General features: G+C 40.3%; 1 protein-coding gene across 2 annotated transcripts in view; it reads left to right on the top strand.

Annotated features, from left to right (window-relative positions):
- Positions 1–22,936, top strand: part of LOC139310548 (kinesin-like protein KIF19) — a 70,282-nt gene that overhangs the window by 21,913 nt on the left and 25,433 nt on the right. Inside the window, exons 1-2 of one of the 2 annotated variants that reach the window (XM_070934726.1) lie at positions 7,709–7,747; positions 10,259–10,339. In XM_070934726.1, coding sequence (XP_070790827.1) covers positions 7,709–7,747; positions 10,259–10,339 — 120 coding nt within the window. Of the gene's footprint in view, positions 1–7,708; positions 7,748–10,258; positions 10,340–22,936 lie in introns of those variants that run through there. The other variant, XM_070934725.1, reaches the window with a different exon arrangement.

Below are 22,936 nucleotides of genomic sequence, written 5' to 3'. Positions count from 1 at the left end.
GTGGCCAGAACAGGAGGAGAAAGATTTGTTCTCCTCATCCGACACAGGAAATGCTAACGCTGGTTTGCACGCTTCACTAAAGATTAACGTATGAAGGGATCAAGTCAGATTGTTAGTTATCTACACCCCCAGATACTTAATACTATTGAGCATCTCCACAGCTGCAGCCTTGATACAAAGTGGAGTATGACTAAGCTGTGGCTCTTTCTAAAAAAATAACTACATAAAATAACTACATAATTTTAGAAGATAGGCTGACTAACCAAATAATAAAAACTACTTCAAGTAGAATCAACATACTATGTATCACTCTAATTAGGATGCAGATTCGTATCAGTTGATGGATATCTAGAACACAGGAGACAACCAGCACTGATGATGTTACCTAGTTTGGGTAATGAAAGATCTGCAAGAAAATAAACAAGCTCAGAGAGCACCAAGGACCCCTCATTTCACACTCTGAGCTACAAAAATTCTCCTTTATTGGTACAGGAGACAACCGTTTGGTAGTAGGGGTGACACTTCTTAAAGTTTTGTGTTAATAGGCAGGACCAGGATTTCTCAAGGCAAGAGGAGGGATTAGGTTTTGTTGAATTTTCCTAAGCATGTGAGCAGGTGGGAGGAAAATAGTGCTGTTTAATTTTACAAAATTGATATGTCTGCCCCATTCAGATGTGTATATACAAGCTTATATGGCTACATGTGCACATAGATACATATACTACATGTATAGGTTGGTGTGTACAGTTCAGACCCAATAACTTAACCCTTACACTAGATGAGAATGCCCTCTTATTCGCTCATTCCTGGAAATTTGGCATAAATTGCCTTACAGGTAGTCCTCAACTTACGACCACAATTAAGCCCAACGTTTCTGTTGCTCAGCAAGACAGTTGTTAAGTGAGTTTTGCCCCATTTTACAACCTTTTTTGACACAATTGAAACACTATAGTTGTTAAGTGACTTGTTCGGTCATTAAGTGAATCTAATTTCCCCCATTGACCTTGCTTGTTCAAAGCCAGTTGGGAAAGTTACAAATGGCGATCACATAACCCTGGGACAGCACAACTATCATAAATACATGCTAGCTACAAGCACCTGAATTTTGATCATGTGACCATGGGGATGTTGCAACAGTCATGCGAAAAAAATAAGTCACATTTTTTGGTGCCGTTGTAACTCCAAACAGTCACTAAACGAATGGTTGTAAGTCAAGGATTACCTATACTTAGTATTGTTTCCATTCTGCCTATTAATATAGCCCCAGTAGTCATTCAAGTGTGAGCAGCATATTCAGCTAGTCAGGTGGATCCATCTATACAACATCAAAGATAGTATTAACTAAGGCTGCAGACAGTGGTGGGTTTCAAAAATTTTTACTACCGGTTCTGTGGGTGTGGCTTGGTGGGCGTGGCATGGCTTGGTGGGCGTGGCAGGGGAAGGATACTAAAAATTCTCCATTCCCACCCCAATTCAGGGGAAGGTTACTGCAAAATCCCCATTTCCTCCTGATCAGCTGGGACTTGGGAGGCAGAGAATAGATGGGGGCGGGACTAGTCAGAATTTTTACTACCGGTTCTTCGAACTACTCAAAATTTCCACTACTGGTTCTCCAGAACTGGTCAGAACCTGCTGAAACCCACCTCTGGCTGCAGGTATTTCATTTTTCAGTGTATTGGTGCTCACATTTTAAAACAATTTTATTCAGAAACTATCACTTAAAAGATGATAAAAACATTTCTGGCTTCTAATTTTCTTTTTGTGGTGAGTTTTTTTATGATGGAAAATTCAGAAAAGTTCGTGACTAATCTAGAACTCAAAACATGGTATTTCCTTTTGATAGGTCATTATGATTAGTAAAAATTTGGAGGAAAAATAATTCTTTTTCTCCCCCAATAGGACGAAAAGGAAGAAGAGGAGGAGTGAATGTTGTCTTGCCTGAATGAAGTTTTCATTTCCTTTGGTGCTTTATTTTCTCTCTCGTTATTTTTTTCTACGTAAAAAGTACACTCAATAAAAATAATAACATATAACTCTTTTCTTCTCCTTTTACTCTTAATGGGAACCAGCAAACTTAGCTTTAAATGTCTCTACCAGGGAAACATACTGTAATTCTCAATCTGAAAGGGACAAAAAATAAAAACAAGTTGTAATTAGTCAATTGATCAGAAAGCATCCACATGAATCTACACCCCATGAAGTCCAAATTCATACACTTACAAAAAATAGGAAAATAAACTAGCATTTCTGAGTTGGGGTGGGGTGGGAGAAAAGAGCAATCTGAATATGAGTCAGCAATATGATTACAATTGGTCTATTCACTAGAGCAAAGAGGCCATAAATCATGGCTTACAAGCCATAGTGTTGTATTCACACGAGATATTCAGCTACCATACCATAAAACCATACAAATCTCATAATTGGTTTAGAGTAATATATAAACCACGTCATAGAATTACTTGGCCCTTAATGACTAATGCTTCCCCTTATGTCTGCTTCATTATGTACTTCTTGGCTTATGGCAAACTGTAATTTATTATCATATCAAAACCGGAAGTCTGCAAATTGGGCTTGCCCTCTAAACTGTAACTGCAAGCCATGTTTTGAATTTGATTTGTCCCTTACTGATTCCCACCAATTGTACATCATATTATTCTTTCCAGAGTTGATTCTCTCAACAGGTGGAGTAACAGCTTTTGAAAGGCAAAATGGCTGCTAGTTGCCCATATCCCCACCCTGAGCCCCCTAAATTTATTTTGGATTCTGCTAGCTGGAAATGTGGAGCTGTGTATCTTTCTCCCCGTGTTAGAAAAATGCTTGTATTAGTTATTATTTTTGTATTATTCTCTTTGTATTAATTATTACTGTATTTAAACTTACTTAAAGAGAGCACAGCTTCAGAAAATGAGAAGAGAAAGATAATCTCTACTTTTGTCTAGGACTGAATGACAAGGGCAATGGGGAGAGGAGTAGCTTGGCAATCTATACCGTGCCCATCTGTTGCTTTATAAATGTTACGCTGAAAGATTGACATGTAAAGTCCTGGTAGATTATTATGGTTCCGAGTAGATAGGTTTTATTTTCAGCATTACAGACACTTTTTTTCCAAGAAGAAGGGGTAAAATTTCTTTTTGTTTTGACCACAGAAAATGAGAAGTTGGGGAGACAGTGGTTATCTTCTCTTTTTCTCAATGTGCTAATTCATTACATACCCATTCACAGGACTATCTATCACAGTATGAACAGTACTTGGGGAGACACAGTATCTTTTCCTATACTCTGTTTTTTTTAAAAAAGTTTCCCACCACCACTACCACATTAAAGCATCTGGGCCATCTGTACCTTATATTTATTGTTTCCAGAATGACAGGAAAACACCCTTTTCTCAAAGGACAAGTAATGTTTGAACAGACAGCATCTCTCACTCTACCACCCATAAAATATACTGGGAGGAGAACCACATCCAACCAGCACTCTGCCTAGGAATAATGATAATGGCAATTCAACACTGTGTAAAATCCCAAAGTGGAGGCATTGGGGTGACAGCCATTCAACCTATCAGGCAAGTAACTGAATGTAGGGAAACCTGTGAGTCTCCGAATGAACTACAATTTCCAGTAGCCCTAGCCAGCAGTGTGAAACCTGAAAGATACCCCCACACACAACTTGCTCCATGCTTATTTCACTGGCATATCTTATCGTTACATCATTTGCCCTGGATAATTTCACCTAAGCATTCATAGACATTGGAGTGAATTGTAAAAAGCTCAAGTATATGCTTGATTAGTTAGCTCCAGTGAGCATGAAACTATTTAGAAATACCATGGGCACTACTGGCTTTGGCAATATATGGGATTGTTGGCCTCTGCTTTATATGTAAGGATATTTCATTGTGGAAGATCCTGACTATCATCAGATGCTTCAGAAAGGCATCTGTGGCCCCACTATAAAACACTCAGGCAAACTTCCCCAGTGTGGTATAACTTCTTGAAATTCTGCTCCCAACATCCTCTGCCAGCATAGTAATATAAATCCCACATTTTTGAGGGGCAGAAGATTGGACGAGATTGCCTTAACAGGCCAATGGTGGTACAGAAAAAAAAACCAGACAAATTTAGGCCAACTTCAAACTGCTAATTAGCCAAGTCAACTCAAGCCATTAGACTCTTTCATTGGTTGGTAGTAGGATAGCTAAAAGATACTTTGGCATTGATTGATACTGTCACAGTGATCAGAGTTCCCTCAAGTTTCTTCTAAAAATAAACAAAATCTTGCTATCACTGTTTGGAAAGTTCTACTTTAGAATATCAATTTCTCCATTCTGAACTAACTCATTTGCTAGCTGATCATATCAATATCCTTGTTCCCTTCATGGTCCAGGTTTATTTCATATACCTATGTGCATGTTTTACAATGACAAAGCTCTTATACTTTTAAAATAAGCACATATATTCACCAAGCGAGGGCCTAAATAGAGATAATAATGAGCAAGAAAGTAATATTTGTTGACACTCAATTCTAAAAGGCACCAGACTTTGGAAAAAAGTGATAACTCTATTCAAATTTAAGAAATTGTAGTCCCAAAGGTGCTTTTTCACGAGGCAACTGGTCTTCCTTATTTTTTTCTTTTGAAAAGAATTTTGAGGACAAATTGCAGACTACAGGAACCAGGAGCGCTACTCAGGTCACCCTGAGGACACAGATAATGCAAATTACCAGCTGTGTGCAAAGAATATAAATCCTTCCATTCCCCACTATCCTGTTACAGCTGAAGAAGCTTATTGGATGAGAAGTGAGACACCTTTAAAAGAAAAAACAAGAAAGGCCAGTTGTCTCCTGAAAAAGCACCCTAGGGACAACCATGACCTGGATGAGAATCTCTACAGACCATAAGAAATGGCAGAAATGTGTCCTTCTTTAGCCCTTTGATGTTATACACCTCCTTGTTTTCCTCCTTTTCTCCACCTATTCATAATTGTGAGTTATAGCAGACATCTGATTTCTACAAGTCTTCTGAGTACTGCAAATAGTTTAGGCTCCCTTTATATGAAAAGGGATGTAATACTAATGCTACTACAAATGAATAACTATATCACCCTAGCTCTCATATCTTTCCATGGTTGTATCCAATGACACAAAATGCTGCTACAACAAGTTTTTTCTTACGATGTTACCGTCATCTGATCCTCTGCCCATTATCTGAAGCAACAGTTTCAGTGCTAAATTAGCATTTTCCCTCCTTAGCTAAGGATGCAATCTGCCATAATTCATGGGCATTCTATCAATCATGAGGTCAGATGATCCTCCAAAAGATGGCACCATCCTAATTCCTAATGACCAGCTTCCTTTTTCTCTGGTCCCTGCGCATAGCCCTCTGTGACTATTCTGGCCAGTGGAAATGTCTGGATCTTTTCAGCTGGTTTCTTGTGCCCAGACTTGGCTTTGAAAGAGGATCAGCCCAACTAATGGATGACTGTGCCTATTGTATGTCCGCTGTGTGATACAATGGGAACATCTCACCACACTACAGAATACTTTTGTGTTTCAACACAATTTCATTATTAGTATGGCAGGTGTGATCATCTGTGTGGTGGAACTGGAATCTCCTTAGATTATATTACACCACGGTTATCTGTCAGATGTTAAGTCAGACTGCCATGTTGCCTCCTCGTGTATCCATTTCTTGTTTTAAATTTCTTTTCTCTGAATTAGCATAAATTAAGGGGATTCCCACTGGACCACTTGCATTAGGATAGGGAGACCTAGGTTCAGCCATGGAAACTATGCGGACTTTAGACTAAATACAAATCTCTCTGTCCAACCCATCTCAAGCTAAGGGAAAAATCAAAATTATGTATATGGTGTGTATACCTTAAGCCCCTAGAGCGGGGATTCTCAAGTGAAACCATTATCAACCATATAGTTAAGTATTTCTCCATAGCATCCTTATTCCACAACCACTACAAAAAGTACCAATATGAAATACAATGAATTAGGATTTCACTTGCCCCTGGCTCCTTTTTAATCAATACATTTTGTTGAAGAATATTCATGACCAGCAAATTTGTCCTAAGAAATAATGTTGTTATGCCAAGAGGTACATACTGTAGGAAGAAATATCCTTCTGGGTTCAGCTCCAAGTGGGGAAAAAGACACTGGAAATATGGAGACTGCTTTGAAAGATGGTTTAATGGTGGACAGGATCACATGGTTTGAGTTCCTAAACAGAAAAGGGCCAAGATACAGTGAGTCCCCGGGTTTTATGCTCTCTCTGGCTTTGAACTTCTTGGGACCCCGAAAGAGTATCCTGATTGGTTGTCAGACTCCTGGGGGTGGGGGTCTTAGATGTAATCTTCCCAGGTGCCATGTGGTGAGTTTCTGCTGCTAGATGGGACCCATTGTGTTAGTTTCTGTTGTTAGATTGGCCCTATTGTGTTGCAGGTGATGATCCTTTGACAAAGGATTGAGTTTCTGCCTCTAGCCTATTGACAAAGGGTGGGGCAGGAAGGTGGGAGCTGCTTTGTCTTTAAAACATGGTTCTCCATTTCTCAACCAGGAAAATATAATATTCTGCTTTTTTAATATTTCCTAAAATATTTCATTCTTCTAGGAAAGGGGTGGGTGCTAACTTTCTACAATACAATAATTCAAATTCAAAATAACAATATAAACATACTTTTAGATTACATTTTGGGTACAAAATCTATTTTAAAAAGCCTTTAAATTAGAGGAAGTGTACACATATGCCACCATAACCATCTTATTTGCCAAAAAGTGTGAACCCACATGCTCTTAAGACCAAAAAAAAATTAGAAAGGGGACTCTTGGCTTCACTGGATGTTCCCTGCATTCCCAAATGTTTATTCAGTTTATTCAACCGAAGAAAGTTTGAGAAACAATGTATGGAAGGAAAAACATACCTAATGAAATTATTTTTAATCAACAAAGAAAGTAAACCATTCACCTTTTTCGCGCCAATTAAATTAAAGAGCTCCCACCGGTAATCCCATCCCTTCACCGGAATCTTCCTCCGGATTTATGGGGGAAATAACGCCGCCCTGCGCAGGCTAAGAGAGTAATTATGTTATCGACGGCGCCGTCAAACCTTCCGGCCTCCGGTTCTTGCACTGCAAAAGTCGCGCCTTTGAGACCGAGCGCACTTTTCCCGGCTCGGCCAGGCGATCTCGGCCTTTCCTTCTACGCCGGCCGGCAGAGAGCGATGGAGAGCCGCTCAAACCCCAACTCAGCCAATGGTGCGCCACCGAATCAGCCAGAGGAAGTCTCCCGCGCACCCGGTTGTTGTGTACAGTTTGGAAAGATCTCCAGGGGACTCGAAACACCAGGAGGCAGGCGAGGAGAGGCGGCGGCCGGCCACCGGCAGATTCCCTGCACACCGGTCCCAGATGGAGGGCGGTGGCGGCGGCGGCAGAACTCTCCGATGGGAGACCCAGCCCGGGCGTCCGCTTGCCAGCTGTCTCTCCAAAGGGAGGGTGATATAATTGGGTCGGGGGGGGACTCCATTACCCGTTGAATGGCGGCGCCCAAACACCTGTCATTGGTTTCGCGGGGAGATTTAATCTAGCTCAGAGCAGAAATCGCGCCCGACGAGATCCAGGAGTCCTGAGAATCTGGCAGTGCGCGGGGGATCCACACGTGCTGTAGCTTCGCTTGCCCGAGCCTGCCTTGTCTGGGCTACTTAGTTACCATCATGAAGGAGACCAGAGAGTCCAAGGATCAGCAGCTCACGGTGAGTCGAAGTGACTTCCTCGCCTCTTTCGGGCAGTAAAAATAACCAGGGCAAAAAATTGGGGGGCCTGGAGGGTGAGACCCAAAAGAGTCAGACTCCAATTTCCCATGATTCCTAGCCAGTATTATCAATAAAAGCAAGAAGTTGGTATAGCTTGAGAAAGAGACTGTGCAAAGCCCTTGCAGAACTATTAGAAATTGGAAAGGAAAATTTAATAGGTTTTCTTCTGTTCTAGTGGCAAGAAGAAACCACCAAATGCAGCAGAATGAAATTATTTGATTTGTTCGTTAATAAGTACATGAAATATGAGAGTAGATGGTTGTAAGGCTTTCTTCTGGATTTAAGGGACCTGTCCCATCTCAAGAGGGATCTGGCCGTAGTCTGTCCCATAAATTGAAATAGCAATATACATAAAAGTCCATTAAATCTTATGCTGTAGAGTGAAGTGGTCAAACTGCACTACAAATAATGCCCAGCTCAAGAGAACAATACTCACATTTTCTCCATATTATGATCTTTTGTTACCTAGACACAGTTGTTTGGATTTGTATGATTAATCAATGCTCTCTGTCATTAGTGCCAAAGAAAATGGGAGTCAGTGATGCTCAGCTTCTTTGTTTTAAAGTTTTCCTTAGCTGGGCCTTTCAAATTTCATAATTCTGTGTTCATGGAATGTATGTTATAAGCACAATGTTAATTGTACAACTTTATCTTTATAAATTGATGCTGAGATAAGAAAGGGCTTTCCTGGTCAGATTCAGTGTTGCTGTCTTATACAGTTTATTATGTTTTGCATTTTTAGTGCATACAGTATAGTTGAGCAATATGAAGAAAAGTAAAAGAGATTTCCACTCCCTGGAGCTTCCAATGTAAAATAAAGCAGTTGGAGGAGGCAGCAGAATCCAGTAGAAATATGAATGGAAAGGATGTGTAGTTAGCCTTGATTGCTCACTAAAGTACAAAAAAAAAAATGAATTGGAAATAGCTATCTCTTGCTGAGGATGTGTATAGCTTTTTCAAACATGGTTTATAAGCTGTGTTGCATAATTTAAATCATTCATTTGTCTTTTAATGAAAGTTGCATATAAATATTGCACATTAATGTGCAATTAAACATTCAGTTCAAGGACAACATTTGTAAAGCTATTTTGAAAATATATTGCATCGAAATACAAATCTATTATATCCTTCCATCCTTCCGAGATCAGTAAGATGAGGATCCAGATAGTTGGGGACAATATGTTGACTCTGTAAACTGCTTAGAGAGGGCTGTAAAGCACTGTGAAGTGGTATATAAGTCTAAGTGCTATTGCTATTGTACTGGAGCATTGGAAGTGATTACTTTTGTCATCAGTGCTATGATGGGGGATGTCTATGGAGATTCTCAGTCATCTAGGTCGTGGTTGTCCCAAAGGTGCTTTTTCAAGAGGCAACTGGACTTTCTGGTTTTCTTTGAAGACGTTTCGCTTCTCATTCAAGAAGCTTCAGAAGAGTTGAAGAAGCTTCTTGGATGAGAAGCGAAATGTCTTCAAAGGAAAACCAGAAAGTCCACTTGCTTCTTGAAAAAGCACCTTTGGGACTGCTATGATGGGTGTATGTGGAGAAAAGTGTATGAAATAGAGTTCAAAAGTGAAAGAAGACTCCTTAAAGAATCATTTCAGAGCTGCCAAGGTATTATACAACAAGGAAGAAATCTTTCTTGAAAAATGAACCCATCATAGAAATTTCACCTAGCTTCACAAAAAATAGTTTTATTGTCTGAAATCAACAATGCCATGGGATGTACTTTCCAGGTTTGGAGAAGGGAAACTGCCTGGCCCCCTCATTGCAATTTTTGAACAACTCTGAACAGATACTATAGAATTGCCAATGGCAATTCTATAGTATAGCGAAATTAATAGTTGTGGTTCAGCAAATTTTGGATGATGGCCAGAAGTTCCTGGTTTCTACTCAAACAGCATGAGGAACAGAAAGCAAGATGTTTTCCATGGGTTCAGATCCTGTATTAAAATTCATCTCAGGATAACAGATAAAGCCCTGCTGATAAGACAAGGGAGTTGTGCTTTGGAGTTCACCCCTTTGTTGTCTGTATGGGAAACAGTGAACTGAAGTCACTAAATCTTTGGAGGCTTTAGAGATTGAATGGGATGAATCTTATAGGCTGATGTGGCTGTAGCTGGATATGTTGTTCCAGAAATGCTGCTGTCCAGGTGGTGTTTCCTTTCCTCCCAAGGAAAAAGCCTCTCATTGTCTGTTTGCGGCTACCTGCCAGGGCCTCAGAGAGACACAGATGATTTTCTCTCTGCAGTGATAAACGGACTCAGGTGAGGCACACTGGGCAGGGAAGAACTTGGGAGTTGAAGAAATTCTGCTTACACTTTCGGCCTTGGATGGCCAGGGCACGGAGACTGAGGACTTCCATGCAGGTGCTCATTTTTCTCTCTGTTGTTCTTTGACTATTTCACGAATTGTGAGATACCTCAGTCATTCATCCATCTTCTTGTATTTTAGGTGGCACTTCGCATTCGGCCAATCAGCATGGCAGAGCTGGAAGAAGGAGCCACACTCATTGCTCACAAAGTGGATGACCAGGTATTGTGAGAACCCTTTCTGATAAATGGGTAGAATTTAGTTGAGCCTCATTTTATGAACTGATCTTTGAAGCTAGAATTAAAATGAATTTCAGGAAATGCTCCCCCCTCCCACATGTGGAGGAAACACATTTCATTTGTTTAAAAACTCACATCAATACAGTATAATGCAAATCTGGAGTTCGAGTTCAGATTATATACAGGAGCCAGTAGTGAGGGGAGGCATTACCATTTAACGTAAAGAAAATTTGTTGGGTCAGTACCACCTCATCTGAAAGTTATTCTGAATTCCAGAGATGAGGGGAAAAAAGGCATTCTATGCACAGGAAAAGTTATTCTATTCAGAGCTCAGAGTTACAGTCTGTAATTTTTTTGCCACTGTCTATGCTGGCAAGGCTTAATGGAGCAAAGCCCAGAGGCTGGTACTAGATTGCCGGTCTCGGCATATACACGAAAATAAAAACGCCTTTATTATAGATCTCAGACTATGCATCCATCTAACCTGCTGCTGTATACTCTGACTGGCAGCAACCAGGTCTCAGACAAATAAAAAGCAGCACATAATGGATCAAAGTCTGATCCTTTGAACTGGAGTTTCAAGGAAATAATTTGCCATCTGTAACTTTGAGAAAGTATATTTTTTCCCAAGTGATGTGTTCCCAAGAGCTTTCCTCTTTAGCTCTGGGTGGCTGTTAAGCTTGTTTGAAGTTCTTCAGAGCATGGATGTTAAAGGCTGATTCTCACTTTCTTCAAAAACTGAACTTATCTAGTTGAGGCTCTTCTTGGCCATCAAAGCTCTCGGAAATATATCTTATTAGCAACTGCTAAGTAGCCTTGCTCGGTTCCCATTTACTGAAGTCAGGAGGGAAATTAGTATGTTGATTAAAAGGATATATTTTCTCTTCTCTTGAGAACTAATGAGAAGAGTTGACTATGATTGACCTAACAAGTCTGACTCCTGAGACCCAGACAGTCCCCTGTGGGAGCCACAATGTTGTATCTACATGCTATATTTGTTAGGATTGAGAAATTACATCATGGCTGAACATTTGTGACAGATAGTTTTTGCAGTTTGGGAAAATGAGTTTTGTAAGTCTCCCTTGTATTTATTGTACAGACAAACCCATTGTGCGTGTGCCATGGTATGCTAATTCTAAATCTCTTAAAAACAAGTATCAACTGCCACTGTTGGATCTTATCAAACCATGGATCAATCTTTTTTAATCTCTTGGGGGAATCTGATGCCTTCCCCCTCGCCCATATCTAACAAGCTAAATGGGGCAATTCTGACTCAGTATTTAGGGACAAGCTGAAAACCCAGTTAGCATGAAGAGGGAAAATTAGACTAAACTATAATTGTAATAATTTAGATTAAATTATAGATTTTGTTTGAGTTATACATTTTTGGCTTGTTTTGTAGGTGCAGTGATAGATCAAAACAAAGAATGTTGTGTATGCTGATTGAGTTCCTTGTAGAAGAGATAGTAAGTTAGGCAGTTGAACTGAATCTTGTTATTTAAGAGTGAGGGTGATTCATTGCCCACTGCAGAGGGCCAAAGCATTTTAATAATCTGCTACTGCTAAGCTTTACAGGTCAAAACTATGTGATTAAATGTCTGTCTCATAGAGACAGCATGTCATATTACATAGTCTTACTACAAATATATACTGGTACATAAAATAACCAAAAATGGAATGGAATTAAGCAAAGGGAGCATTTTAAAAATCTAAAAGATACCAATAAAAGTTCCAGTTTCTCCAAAAGACCAGTCCTTTCTATACTCTTAGTTAGGCAATCTGTTAATTAGGAAAGTAGATGAATAAAAACAACAACAAATAAACAGTTGATTAAATAATGCTGGCAATTGAAAAAGATAAAAATTGTGCAAATGTGTTAGGTGACTTGGATTTAATGCTTTCAAAAGATAGCTAATTGCAGTTAGCAAGAGACAGAATAATGTAATATTATATTATTTTATCATTTTCCAAAGTTAAGATTTATGACTATTGCAAATTATCAGTCATCTAAAAGGCAGCTGTTCTAAATGACGTCATCTAGATAGTTTATTTATTCATAATGAAACTACCACAGAAGAAATTAAAGATGGAGAATTGCCATGAAGTTTCAGTTCTAGAAAATCAGGGGGGAAAATACACTTTTAAAATTAATTGGCATGTTTATAACATGCTTTCAGCCACATTGATGTATTCAAGAGGTTTTTCTTTTAAATCGGAACATTGCAGAATATTCTGATTAGTTATAGCTTCCTATTGTATGTCCACACTGTTTGCCTAAGATGAAACAAATAAGTATGGGCTATTATGGAAATAATATTCATTTAGGAAATAATTAGCAAAACTGATGGTTGTTGAGGTAGCCCACAGTTTGGGGCAAGTCTGAAAATAAGGAATCAAAGATAAATGACAAATATCTAATGATTCCTCCAAGCTATTCAATTATCATGCCTTACAGTACTATTTCCTTGGCTCTTTGACCAGTGTATGTGGAGGAGGGGAGGGAGTTTCTGTGACAACATTATGAAAAGAAACCATGTAGATCTTTGTTGTTGTTTTAAGAACAGGAGCATGTAGTTAAAAAAAAAAAGGCAAATTTGAACTGATTACTATAGTTATTTGTGTACCCCTATTAATACAGTGTGAAGGGGTCGCTTCTTATTTCTTAGAAGTAAGGTTGCCATGGAGACAGCTTTCTCACTGCCCCATCCAGCTGAGGACAATGCTTTATGGACCATGCCAGCAAATTGTTTACAGGAGTGATTTGTCGTCATGACAATAAGGTATTGGATTCAAAACAGGGTTGGAATTAAGCAGTAAGAAAGAACAACATCAGAATTGCTTCCGGGCCTGATATCAGGCAGTAGATATACAACCACATCCCTGCCTGGAGCTGAAGTGCATTTCCTCAAGACTAATGCCTTTTGGTCTGGCACTGAGCCAGGACTTCATTTTAATCAGAAGTAATTTTCAGGGCCACAAACTAAAAGTTACCAAGCAGTCTTTGTTGGTGCTTGCTAGCTTCATTCCAAGGTGTCAGAACACACTTAACACTATATCTACAATAGAAATTATTTCCAGTCAAGTAGTATCAGATTCCCTTTTCCAAATTAAGAAAATATGTTGGGCGTTCCTCAGCTTGGTCTTTCCATTGCTTATTTTATTACTATATCCACATAAAAAGAATAATTAGCCCTGTTCAGTTTATGATTATTTAAAAATATGCATTTTTTTAATATGCACATTGCCTCAGGTAAGATTAACTCAATTGCTCAGCTCTTTACATGTATTAGTGTCCATGAACATGCCTAAGTCATTTTGTATTCATTTTTATATACACAAAAATGCCTTATTCCATACTTTGTTTAATTTTGGTAGACAATTGTCCATAATCTGAGCCTTTTGATTAAAATACCTTTTAATCAAAGAATGAAATCACATCAATTGAAGAAGTATAAATACCAAAGAATAATTGTTTATTAGTTTTAGAAGCACAAACTACATCAGTTAATATCAAAATACAAATCTAACAAATTCTTTTCCCCATCCCCAATAGCAGAAAAGATGCTCAAATTCACTCTAGTGTGCAAATAAATTTATTTTCAGGTATAAGAGTAAGAATTATTCATGTAAGTAGGAGGCTATCTATGGTTGTAGAATTCCACATTTTGATCCTTTGTTAATTTAATGCTGTGAAAATGGTAAGAATTTTTAGGAATGCTTCCAGCAATAGGATCTAAAAAAGATTGTTTGTACTGTTATGTACTAAAAGTGCTAGTAAACAGAACAACTCTGAAGTTTTAAAAGTTCAGGTTGTAAACTGAAAAGTTTACAAAGGCTCAGCATGTTGATTTTGCTGCTGAATTATGGCAATACAATTTCAGGCAATTTGGGAATGGGTTGGAGATCTTCCATTTCTACTTTTATGATGAGGCATTATACAATCAGTAATTGGTTATTTTGCCACTATATTTGGGTAATGCTGTCTCTGAATGCTGGGGGGGGCGGCGGCGGGGAGGTATAAATTGGATCCTACATGGCAACAGATTGTCTACCCCCAGGATATTTGCCTTCAACTAATTGAAAGATCTATATCGTATAAAGTCCACTTTAGAATCCAAAATTGATAATGTTAAATAACTTCCCTCATTGTGTTTAAGACTTGGTATTATTCTTTTTGAGATCTAATAGCGGCTGTATATCAATCTGTACAAATTCCCTTTTGAGACTAAAATACAGAGATATTCAAATGCTGTTAAATAATTATTTGTATCAGCATCCTGTAAAGGCTGAGTGTAAAGTGTATGCATCCGCTATTTTGGAAACCAGAAAATTTGGACCCTGCAAAACAATACTTCAGCTGACTGAAATTGATAAAGGTTGTCTTGGCCTCAATTGTTTCTTGCCCCCCCCCCAAGGGCTGCATAACCGATGACATCATATGTGGATAGCCAATGTTTAAGCCAATTTTTGAGAATATGGGCGATTGAAGGGTTTTTTTGCCCAAATTAGGCACATTAAATCTTCCAACAAGATAGAGCCAGGGTGATATACTGGTTAATGTGCTAACCTAGGAACAAGGAGACTAGTTATAATCTAGCCTAAGGCACAAAAAAATGAGTTGTCTGTTCTTGGGCCATTTACTCCCTCTCAGCCCAAATTAGCAGGCTGAAAAAACTCAGTCTTGCAACATGCCTTCATAAGCTTCACTATAAGAACTAGTTAACTTCAGTGCAAAATCAGCAGATTCTGCAACCAAACAGCATATTAGATGGTAAGAACAACAGCAAGGTGTTTAACAAGCTTAATATTCCTACTTTAAATCTTAGATAGTCAACTTCTTGTGATTATGACAGATAAAGAGAATGCAAACCACAAGCCAGACCTTCTCCATGATTGTCCTGTTGTTATTTTTAAGAAAACCCAGATTGAAAACTCTCCTTTTTGAGTGATCACTTTTTTCCCTGAATTGACGATGAAAGGGCAGCCATTTCCAGCTATTTATATTGATCTGAGAATTATTTTTTTTTACTGTGGATCATTATTTTATGTTTTAATATCAATTGATCAGGGCAATATAAAATTGCATAAATAATAAATAAGTGACCAAATGAGTGCAACATTTCGCTATCAGATTGCAGTGACATAATCATGGGACATTTTTGGAATTGCAAAAAATATTATAGGCATCTTCAGAGGGGGACAAAAGATTAAAAAAAAAGGGAAGCAATGTTACACCATTGCAAACTCCTCCTCTTCTGTGTATGCATTGTGACATCATATGAACCTACGTACCAAAGGGCAGAGCTTGTGGATGCCTCTGGTTAGCATATTTAAGAGGTGATCCTTGCCTAATTATCCAATAATGACACTTCATTCAAAACTCAGCTAGCTTGACAAGAAGGCTGCATTGCTACAATGCAATATAAAATTACATCACAAATATCAATGTGAGCCATCAGTTATGTACCCTGAATATGTAGGTGTCTGTGTGTGTAAATTTTAGCATATTAAGATTAATAAATTATAATTATATAATCTATAAATATATAGTCTCCTTGGTTTTGAAAAATTATTTATACACGTTAAAAGCTGCACCAGATTTTTAAAGTTTGCAGATTGCATATGGAACCTTTGGTTTCTCATAGTCAGCTATGTCTTACTGGGCAAGAGACATTGCAGTGTAAATGAGCTGAAGTGGGGAGGAGGAACAGAAGTAATTGCATGAATCCTTGGCCTCATTTTATTTATTGCCAGCTACAGCATCCTTACTATCATTTTAGAGAATTGTCATGAGAATTGAATCACATGCAGTGAATAGAAATTAAGTCATTTTACTTTCTCTGCGTGGAAGCAATCATTATTAAGCCTTCACATGAAAAATTCAGTTTCTCAACCGTTCAACCCTTTCTTTGGTTCCTTCCTACTATTTGTTCTTGAAATGCAGGTGCCATACCTGTTTGTGTGTTTAGCAATATATTCCCTACCAAAGATGCTTTCTGTCTCTTTTTTTTTCATCCATTAAATCATGTCAAATTCTCAGAGACTGCCTGAACAAGTCCCTGCAGTTTTCTTGGCAAGGTTTTTCAGAAGTGGTTTGCCATTGCATGCTTCCTAGGGCTGAGAAAAAAATGATTGGCCCAAGGTCATTCAGCTGGCTTTGTGCCTAAGGCAGGACTAGGACTCATAGCCTCCCAGTTTCCAGCCTGATGCCTTAACCACTACAACAAACTGGCTCTTACTTCTCTTTAACAGAGCCTTTTATTCATTACAAAGAAGTGCATTATTCCTTTTCATGCAGCAGTGTTGCTCTTGAAATCCTGTCCTTGGCACACCTGTGATGACAGAATTAAATGAACCTGATGGAACAATGTTTAGCTTCAGATGAAAACTAAAGCAGCCTTGGATCCCTTTGTCAAGAACAACTTTCTCCCTTTTATAGTCAGTTTGTGCAATTCCATCTCCCCTGTTCCAATGGCCAAGGGAGCAGGACCAATTATAATAATATTTGGTTGCGATTTTCAGCCATTCTCCAAAACTCAACTAGGCTGCCTGCAGCAAATTTTAGCAGCATGTTTCTGTAGGGCTTGAGGTCTCAAAAAGAAATGTGGTAGCTGCAAGTTATATCTATTACTGCCTTTGTAGCACAAAACCTATAACAAGAGGTATTCAGCCCAGCCAAATGTTCTACCTCCCTCCTTTAACATACATTAATTCATACATTTGAATCAGATGACTGTTATTGAAATGCTGTGTAAATAAGGTGCAGTCCCAAGATATCCTCCATAGTTTACCAGTTACATAATTTACCAGCTACACATGTCCTGGGGAGAGAGGTGTAAGCAGTGGTGGAATTCAATTTTTTTTACTACCGGTTCTGTGGGTGTGGCTTGGTGGGTGTGGCAGGGGAAGGATACTGCAAAATCTCCATTCCCACCCCACTCTGGGGCCAGCCAGAGGTGGTATTTGCCAGTTCTCCGAACTACTCAAAATTTCCGCTACCGGTTCTCTAGAACCTGTCAGACCCTGCTGAATTTCACCCCTGGGTGTAAGGGTTCATTCATCATTTGCTTCACATATCTGACTTTGAATCTTCACAAGAATTGAGAATCCTTGTGAGATATCTTTAAGAGTAAATAATATCATGAATTCAGGTTTCTACAATACTATTCTGAGATCTAACCACTGGTTAATTTGTTCTTGTGCTTTTTTAAACCAGCCTCTCTGCTCCCTGATATTAATGACTGCCTTACACAGAGTCCCTTTAAAGGCCTCTTGGAAATGGTGAAACCCAACCCAATGTTGCTGTCAAAGGCAATCTGATCTCTATATACACAAAGACAACAGGCTGTGCTCACAGGGTGTAAGGGGGAGGGGGAGACATTCTGACATCTACTATGCCTTTAGTAGTTGCTTCTATAGCAGGTATCCAGTTCTACTTCTCCACTGTTCGATCCTCAGTAAATACTGAGCGTCTACTGAATATAGGCATAGAATCGATTTCAACAGCTTTTGGGGATATTACTGGAACAAATCTTATGATAAGAACCTAAGTAATTCCAGATTACTGGAATCTGTTCTTTCCAACAGATCAGCCACAACCCTATAGCAAACATTCCCAAGATTCAAATGTATTAAAATTTACATTGTATTGTATGTTTTGAAGTTTGACTACAAAACATAAGAGTAAATATGCAGCATTGATAGAAGCCCCAACTGTGCAGCTGGAAGTCAGTTGTGTCCCATGGCAACACTGTTGACCCTCCAACCTAAATGCATGCCCTCATCTTCCTGCCCCCCTCTCTCTCATTGCTGATCTTGTGGGAGTTAAGCCTAATAAACAGACACCTGATCAGTAGCGTCCCCTGGCTAGTATAGACCTGTCCTTTCTGTCATTCCAGATTAAAGTTGACAGGAATCGGAGCAGCACAAAAGAAAATTAATTATCCCTAAAACGATTAGATGGGTGGACACCTCATTAATCCATTCGTTAATGCTGACTATAATAGCTCACGGGCCATTCGGTGTTCTATGTTTACTGCATTATGTTAATGTTTAGATAGAGTCTACCCAGAAAGCCACTGTCAGTGACAGATAAATCTGATCCAGTATAAGGGTGCTGTCATTGAAGGACTCTTCAGAGGACTTTAAGTGGTGTTTACAGATGTTTGAGGTGATCCCATAACAGAACTGCCTCCTTCTCAAGACGCTAATGGAAAGTAACATTCTTACAATATATATTGTTCTATGTTCTACTTTTATTCCAGTTTACATGGGGTTCTCCCTCGTTTCTTCCTTGCTGTATGATAGATTGGACTAAAAGGGAGTGACGGTGCTCTCTGCTACATTCTGGACTACTGGTAGCTTCTACATGGTCTTGAAGGGTAGTTCCATTAAGAACATGTCATATAATCCAGTTGAGAAGTAACTAAGGCAGGACTGACTGTGAGCAAGACCTCCTAGTGCAGGAATGGATACAATTGGCACACAAGATGAATTTATGCCAAAAACCTCCTGACCACAGCTGCCACCTGCTCATTGAGCAGGAGCTGTGAGTCTAGGAAGACCCCCAAGTTGCATCCCAACTTTTTCTGAGGGAATTCTATCCCTTTAAGAGACAAAGGTAACAAGTCACTAGAGTTTAGGGTGCCCAAAACTCAAAACAACTCAATCTTGCTGGTGTTGAATTGCAGTCAGTCCTGCCCCCCACCAGTTATAGCCACTAGGTACTGGGCAAGCAACTCAACAGCATTACTTGCTTGGCCTGGGTGTAGATCAGTGGTGGGTTTCATCTGCTTCTCTCTGGATCGCGTGAACCCGTAGCGGCGACAGCAGGAGGCTCCACCCATCCACCCGGATGTAATGCGTGACTACTGTGCATGTACAGAAGGCTGTGCGCTTGCACAGAAGTGGCACATGCGAGCAAAGCTAACACGTACATGCTCACATTTGCGAACCAGTAGGAAAGGTGAGTGAATCCCACCTTTGGTGGAGATATATAATAAAGTATATCTTGCATACTAATGATACTGCCTCCATGCTTTTGATTGATTTCACATAGCAGTTTCATGTAGATCAGTGTTCCCTAACCTTTGCGGCTTGGTAGCCTGGTGGAGGGGGAGAAGAGTGGAACTGGGCCTTGCAAGCAGGGCCCTTGCGCATGCACATACACATACAGGTGCAGCTGAACTTGTGCAAGCGGTGGGTTGATGCCACACACGCGCATGCATGCATAGCTCCACTTGTGTAAGTGGAGCTGTGCATGTACACTGGCCTGCTGCTTGCACAAGTTGAACTGCGCATCTGTGCACATTGGCCCGCCATTTGGACAGCCCAGTTGCAAATAGGCCACAGCCCAGTAGCGGACTGCGACCCAAGGGTTGGGGACCCCTGATATAGATGATAAACAGGACTGGTGAGAAGCCCAAGCCCAGAGGCATCTCACATAAAAGGGCCTACGGATAGACCTCCCTAATGCCAATTAACACTGATTGGAACCAGCTATGGAGGAAAAAAAACTACTGCAGAATAGTGCTCCCCACTTCTAACCATTGAAACCAATCCAGAAGGATACCATGGTCAATGTTACAAAAGTTATTGAGAAATTCAGGAAGACCAGGATGGATATACCATATACCACCTTCATCCCAATCTCTTCGAAGGCTGACCAATGTTATCTCAATGCTGTAACCGAATCTGAACCCTAATTGAAAAGGGTCTAGATACCTGCATCATTCAGGACTCTCTGAAACAGAGCACTTATCACCATCTCCAATTGGAACTGGACAAAAGTTGCTCAATACTGTCTAGGTCCAAGAATGACTTCTTGAGAAGGAAATCCACCACCACTTTCTTCCAGGCAAGTAGAACTATACTCTCCCACAAAGAGGCATTGACTACTACTTGGACCCAACCTCATACAACCTTCTGGGAGGCTTTATTCAGTCAGGAGGGGCATGGCTCTGGAACACAGGTGTCTACAAGTCAAACTCCAAGTGTAATTGAGTGATTTTGTCCAACAGAAAACTAGAATAACCTTCATAGCAGTTCTGTGAGAGATTCCTCTTGTTCCTCCTTAAACAGAAGGGACCTGGTCACCAAGAACAAGGCCTCTGACCATCTGGTCTGTGGATGCAATAAGCAGAAATGCAAGCATACGTTGCCACTCTTATAGTCACAAATAATATTGGTTGATTTCACTCTGATCTCCATAAATCAGGGGCTGTATAGGATCCATGATCAAAGAGAATCTGTACAGGTGTGACTCATTACATACTCATTCCAAACTGCAACTAAAGTCTTGTGCCAGAGAGTCAGGAATAACTCCAAGCCCCTCTGAAACCATTGCTGGGTCTATCAAATACCTGGAGTAGCTTAGGTCCTTCCTCACTGAAGTGAGGAACAGCTACAAAGGACCGTGGAGACAAGAGACAGATGTTAACGCACCCCAATCAAAATAATCTCAGCTGAGACCTGATCTGTCCCTGAATTGAGGATTAGCATCTTCAACATTACCCATAGTTCTGAGGTGCAATGGAATATCATCCCAGCTTCCAGTTACTTGATCTTCCTCCCTCTGAGTATTTCCCAGCACATTTCCCCCTATTATAGCTAGGCTGTCTAATTAGATATAAGCCAATTCACAGCCACAGTCTTGAGTACTCAAGAGATCCATGGGCCCTTTGCCTGGCTATTAATAGCCATTATACCTTGTGGAGATGACGTCAGGAAGAAAGACAAAGAAAATACAAAGAAAGTAGTTACTGGAGAAGATGTAAGTTATGTAGCTGCAATGAATAGGATGTCATTAGCTTCCCATTAACTTAATATCAAAGCTTGCATTGAGGCTAGGTTCTCACTTTGCACTAGATCAGGGGTGTCAAACTCAAGGCTCGGAGGCCAGATCCAGCCCGTGGGATGCTTAGATCTGGTCATGGGACCACCCTGGAAACAGCAAGGGACAGGCTCACGGTGCCTCTGCCAGTGAAAACGGAGCTCAGGAGGGCTGCAGGAGACCGTTGCAGCCGCAAACAGACCTTGGAAGCCCGTTTTCGCTGGCAGAGTGCTTGGGCCGCCACAGGTGCCCCCAACACGAGTGATGTCAAGCTGGCCAGGCCCACCCTGGCCAGGCCCACCCCAGGCCCCTGAGGTCAAACACAACCCTGATGTGGCCCTCAATGAAATCGAGTTTGACACCTCTGCACTAGATTATTTTATTTATTTATTTATTTGTATTCCACCTTTATTATTTTTACAAATAACTCAAGGCAGTGAACATATCCAGCGCACCTTCTTCCTATTTTCCCCACATCAGCAACCCTGTGAAGTGGGTTGGGCTGAGGGAGTGACTGGCCCAAAGTCACCTAGCTAGCTTTCATGTCTAAGGTGGGACTTGAACTCACAATTTCCCTCTTTCTAGCCTAGTGCCTTAACCACTAGACCAAACTGGCTCTCGTCTTTATGATTTGTTTGATTTTTATTTAGTATAAATATAATCCTCATTTAGCAACCATAATTGGGACCAGCAATTTGGTTGTTAAGTGAAGTGGTTGCTAAGAGAAACCATGACTGTGCTTATGATCTTTCTATTGCTTTACAGACCTGCCAAGGTCATAAATGCGAGAACTGGCTGCAAAGTTACTTTTTCATCACCATTGTAACTACAAATGGTTGCTAAACAAGTCAATTGCTAAATGAAGATTATTTATATGAACTCAAGGAGATGCAATGGCTCAGTGATTAAAGACACTGAGACACACTTGTCAGCTGGAAAGCTAACAGCCCAGGTTCGAGACCTGAGCGCTGCACAATGGAGTGAGCTCCCGTTACTTGCCACAGCTCCTGGCCACCTAGCAGTTTGAAAGCATGCAAATGCAAGTAGATAAATAGGTACCACTTTTATGGGGAGGTAACAGCGTTCTGTGCACCTTTGGTGTCTAGCCATACTGGTGACATGACCACAGAAATGTCTTCAGACAGTGCTGGCTCCCTCCACTAGGTAACAGAGATGATCATCGCCCCCTAGAGTCACAAATGACTAGGCGGGGGAAACCTTTACCTTTTTTATATGAACTCAAGAAGTTTCTCTTAGAAGTACAGGTAATCTTCACTTAATGACCCAAACTGGAACTAGGAAATCTGTTGCTAAGTGAAGTGGCCATTAAGCAAAATATCACATTACCTTCCTCGCTTAGGGACAGCCGTTCTGGCAGTACTTGTTGCCTTCATTGAACAAAACCCACATGGTCAGTAGCCAAGGACCCTTCCCAATCCAAGTCATTTCTGACTTGGCCCCTCCCAGCCTTAAGCCTCAGTTTTTCCAGGGCAAGGGACTGTCTACCCTTCAACTCTCCCATCTGCCTAACTCCCCCCCCCCCCCAATTTCTGCCCACGTGGTCACCCTGTAGAGCATAGGTCTAGGATAACTCATCACAACCAACTCATGATGGCCATCTCACCACAGCCCTCACCATGATACAGTTAAAAGCTGTGGTAAAAAGGTAATAAAATGAGGCACAACTCACTTGCCTTGATTAGCAACAGAAATTTCAGGCTCAGTCGTGGTTGTAAGTCGAGAACCACC

This window comes from Pituophis catenifer, unplaced genomic scaffold (genome assembly GCF_029215685.1).
Source record: "Pituophis catenifer annectens isolate HBS135680 unplaced genomic scaffold, rPitCat1.0.hap2 SCAF_2, whole genome shotgun sequence".
NCBI lineage: Eukaryota > Metazoa > Chordata > Lepidosauria > Squamata > Colubridae > Pituophis > Pituophis catenifer.
Note: the sequence above shows the minus strand (reverse complement) of the source record. Positions and strands in the feature narration are given on the sequence as shown.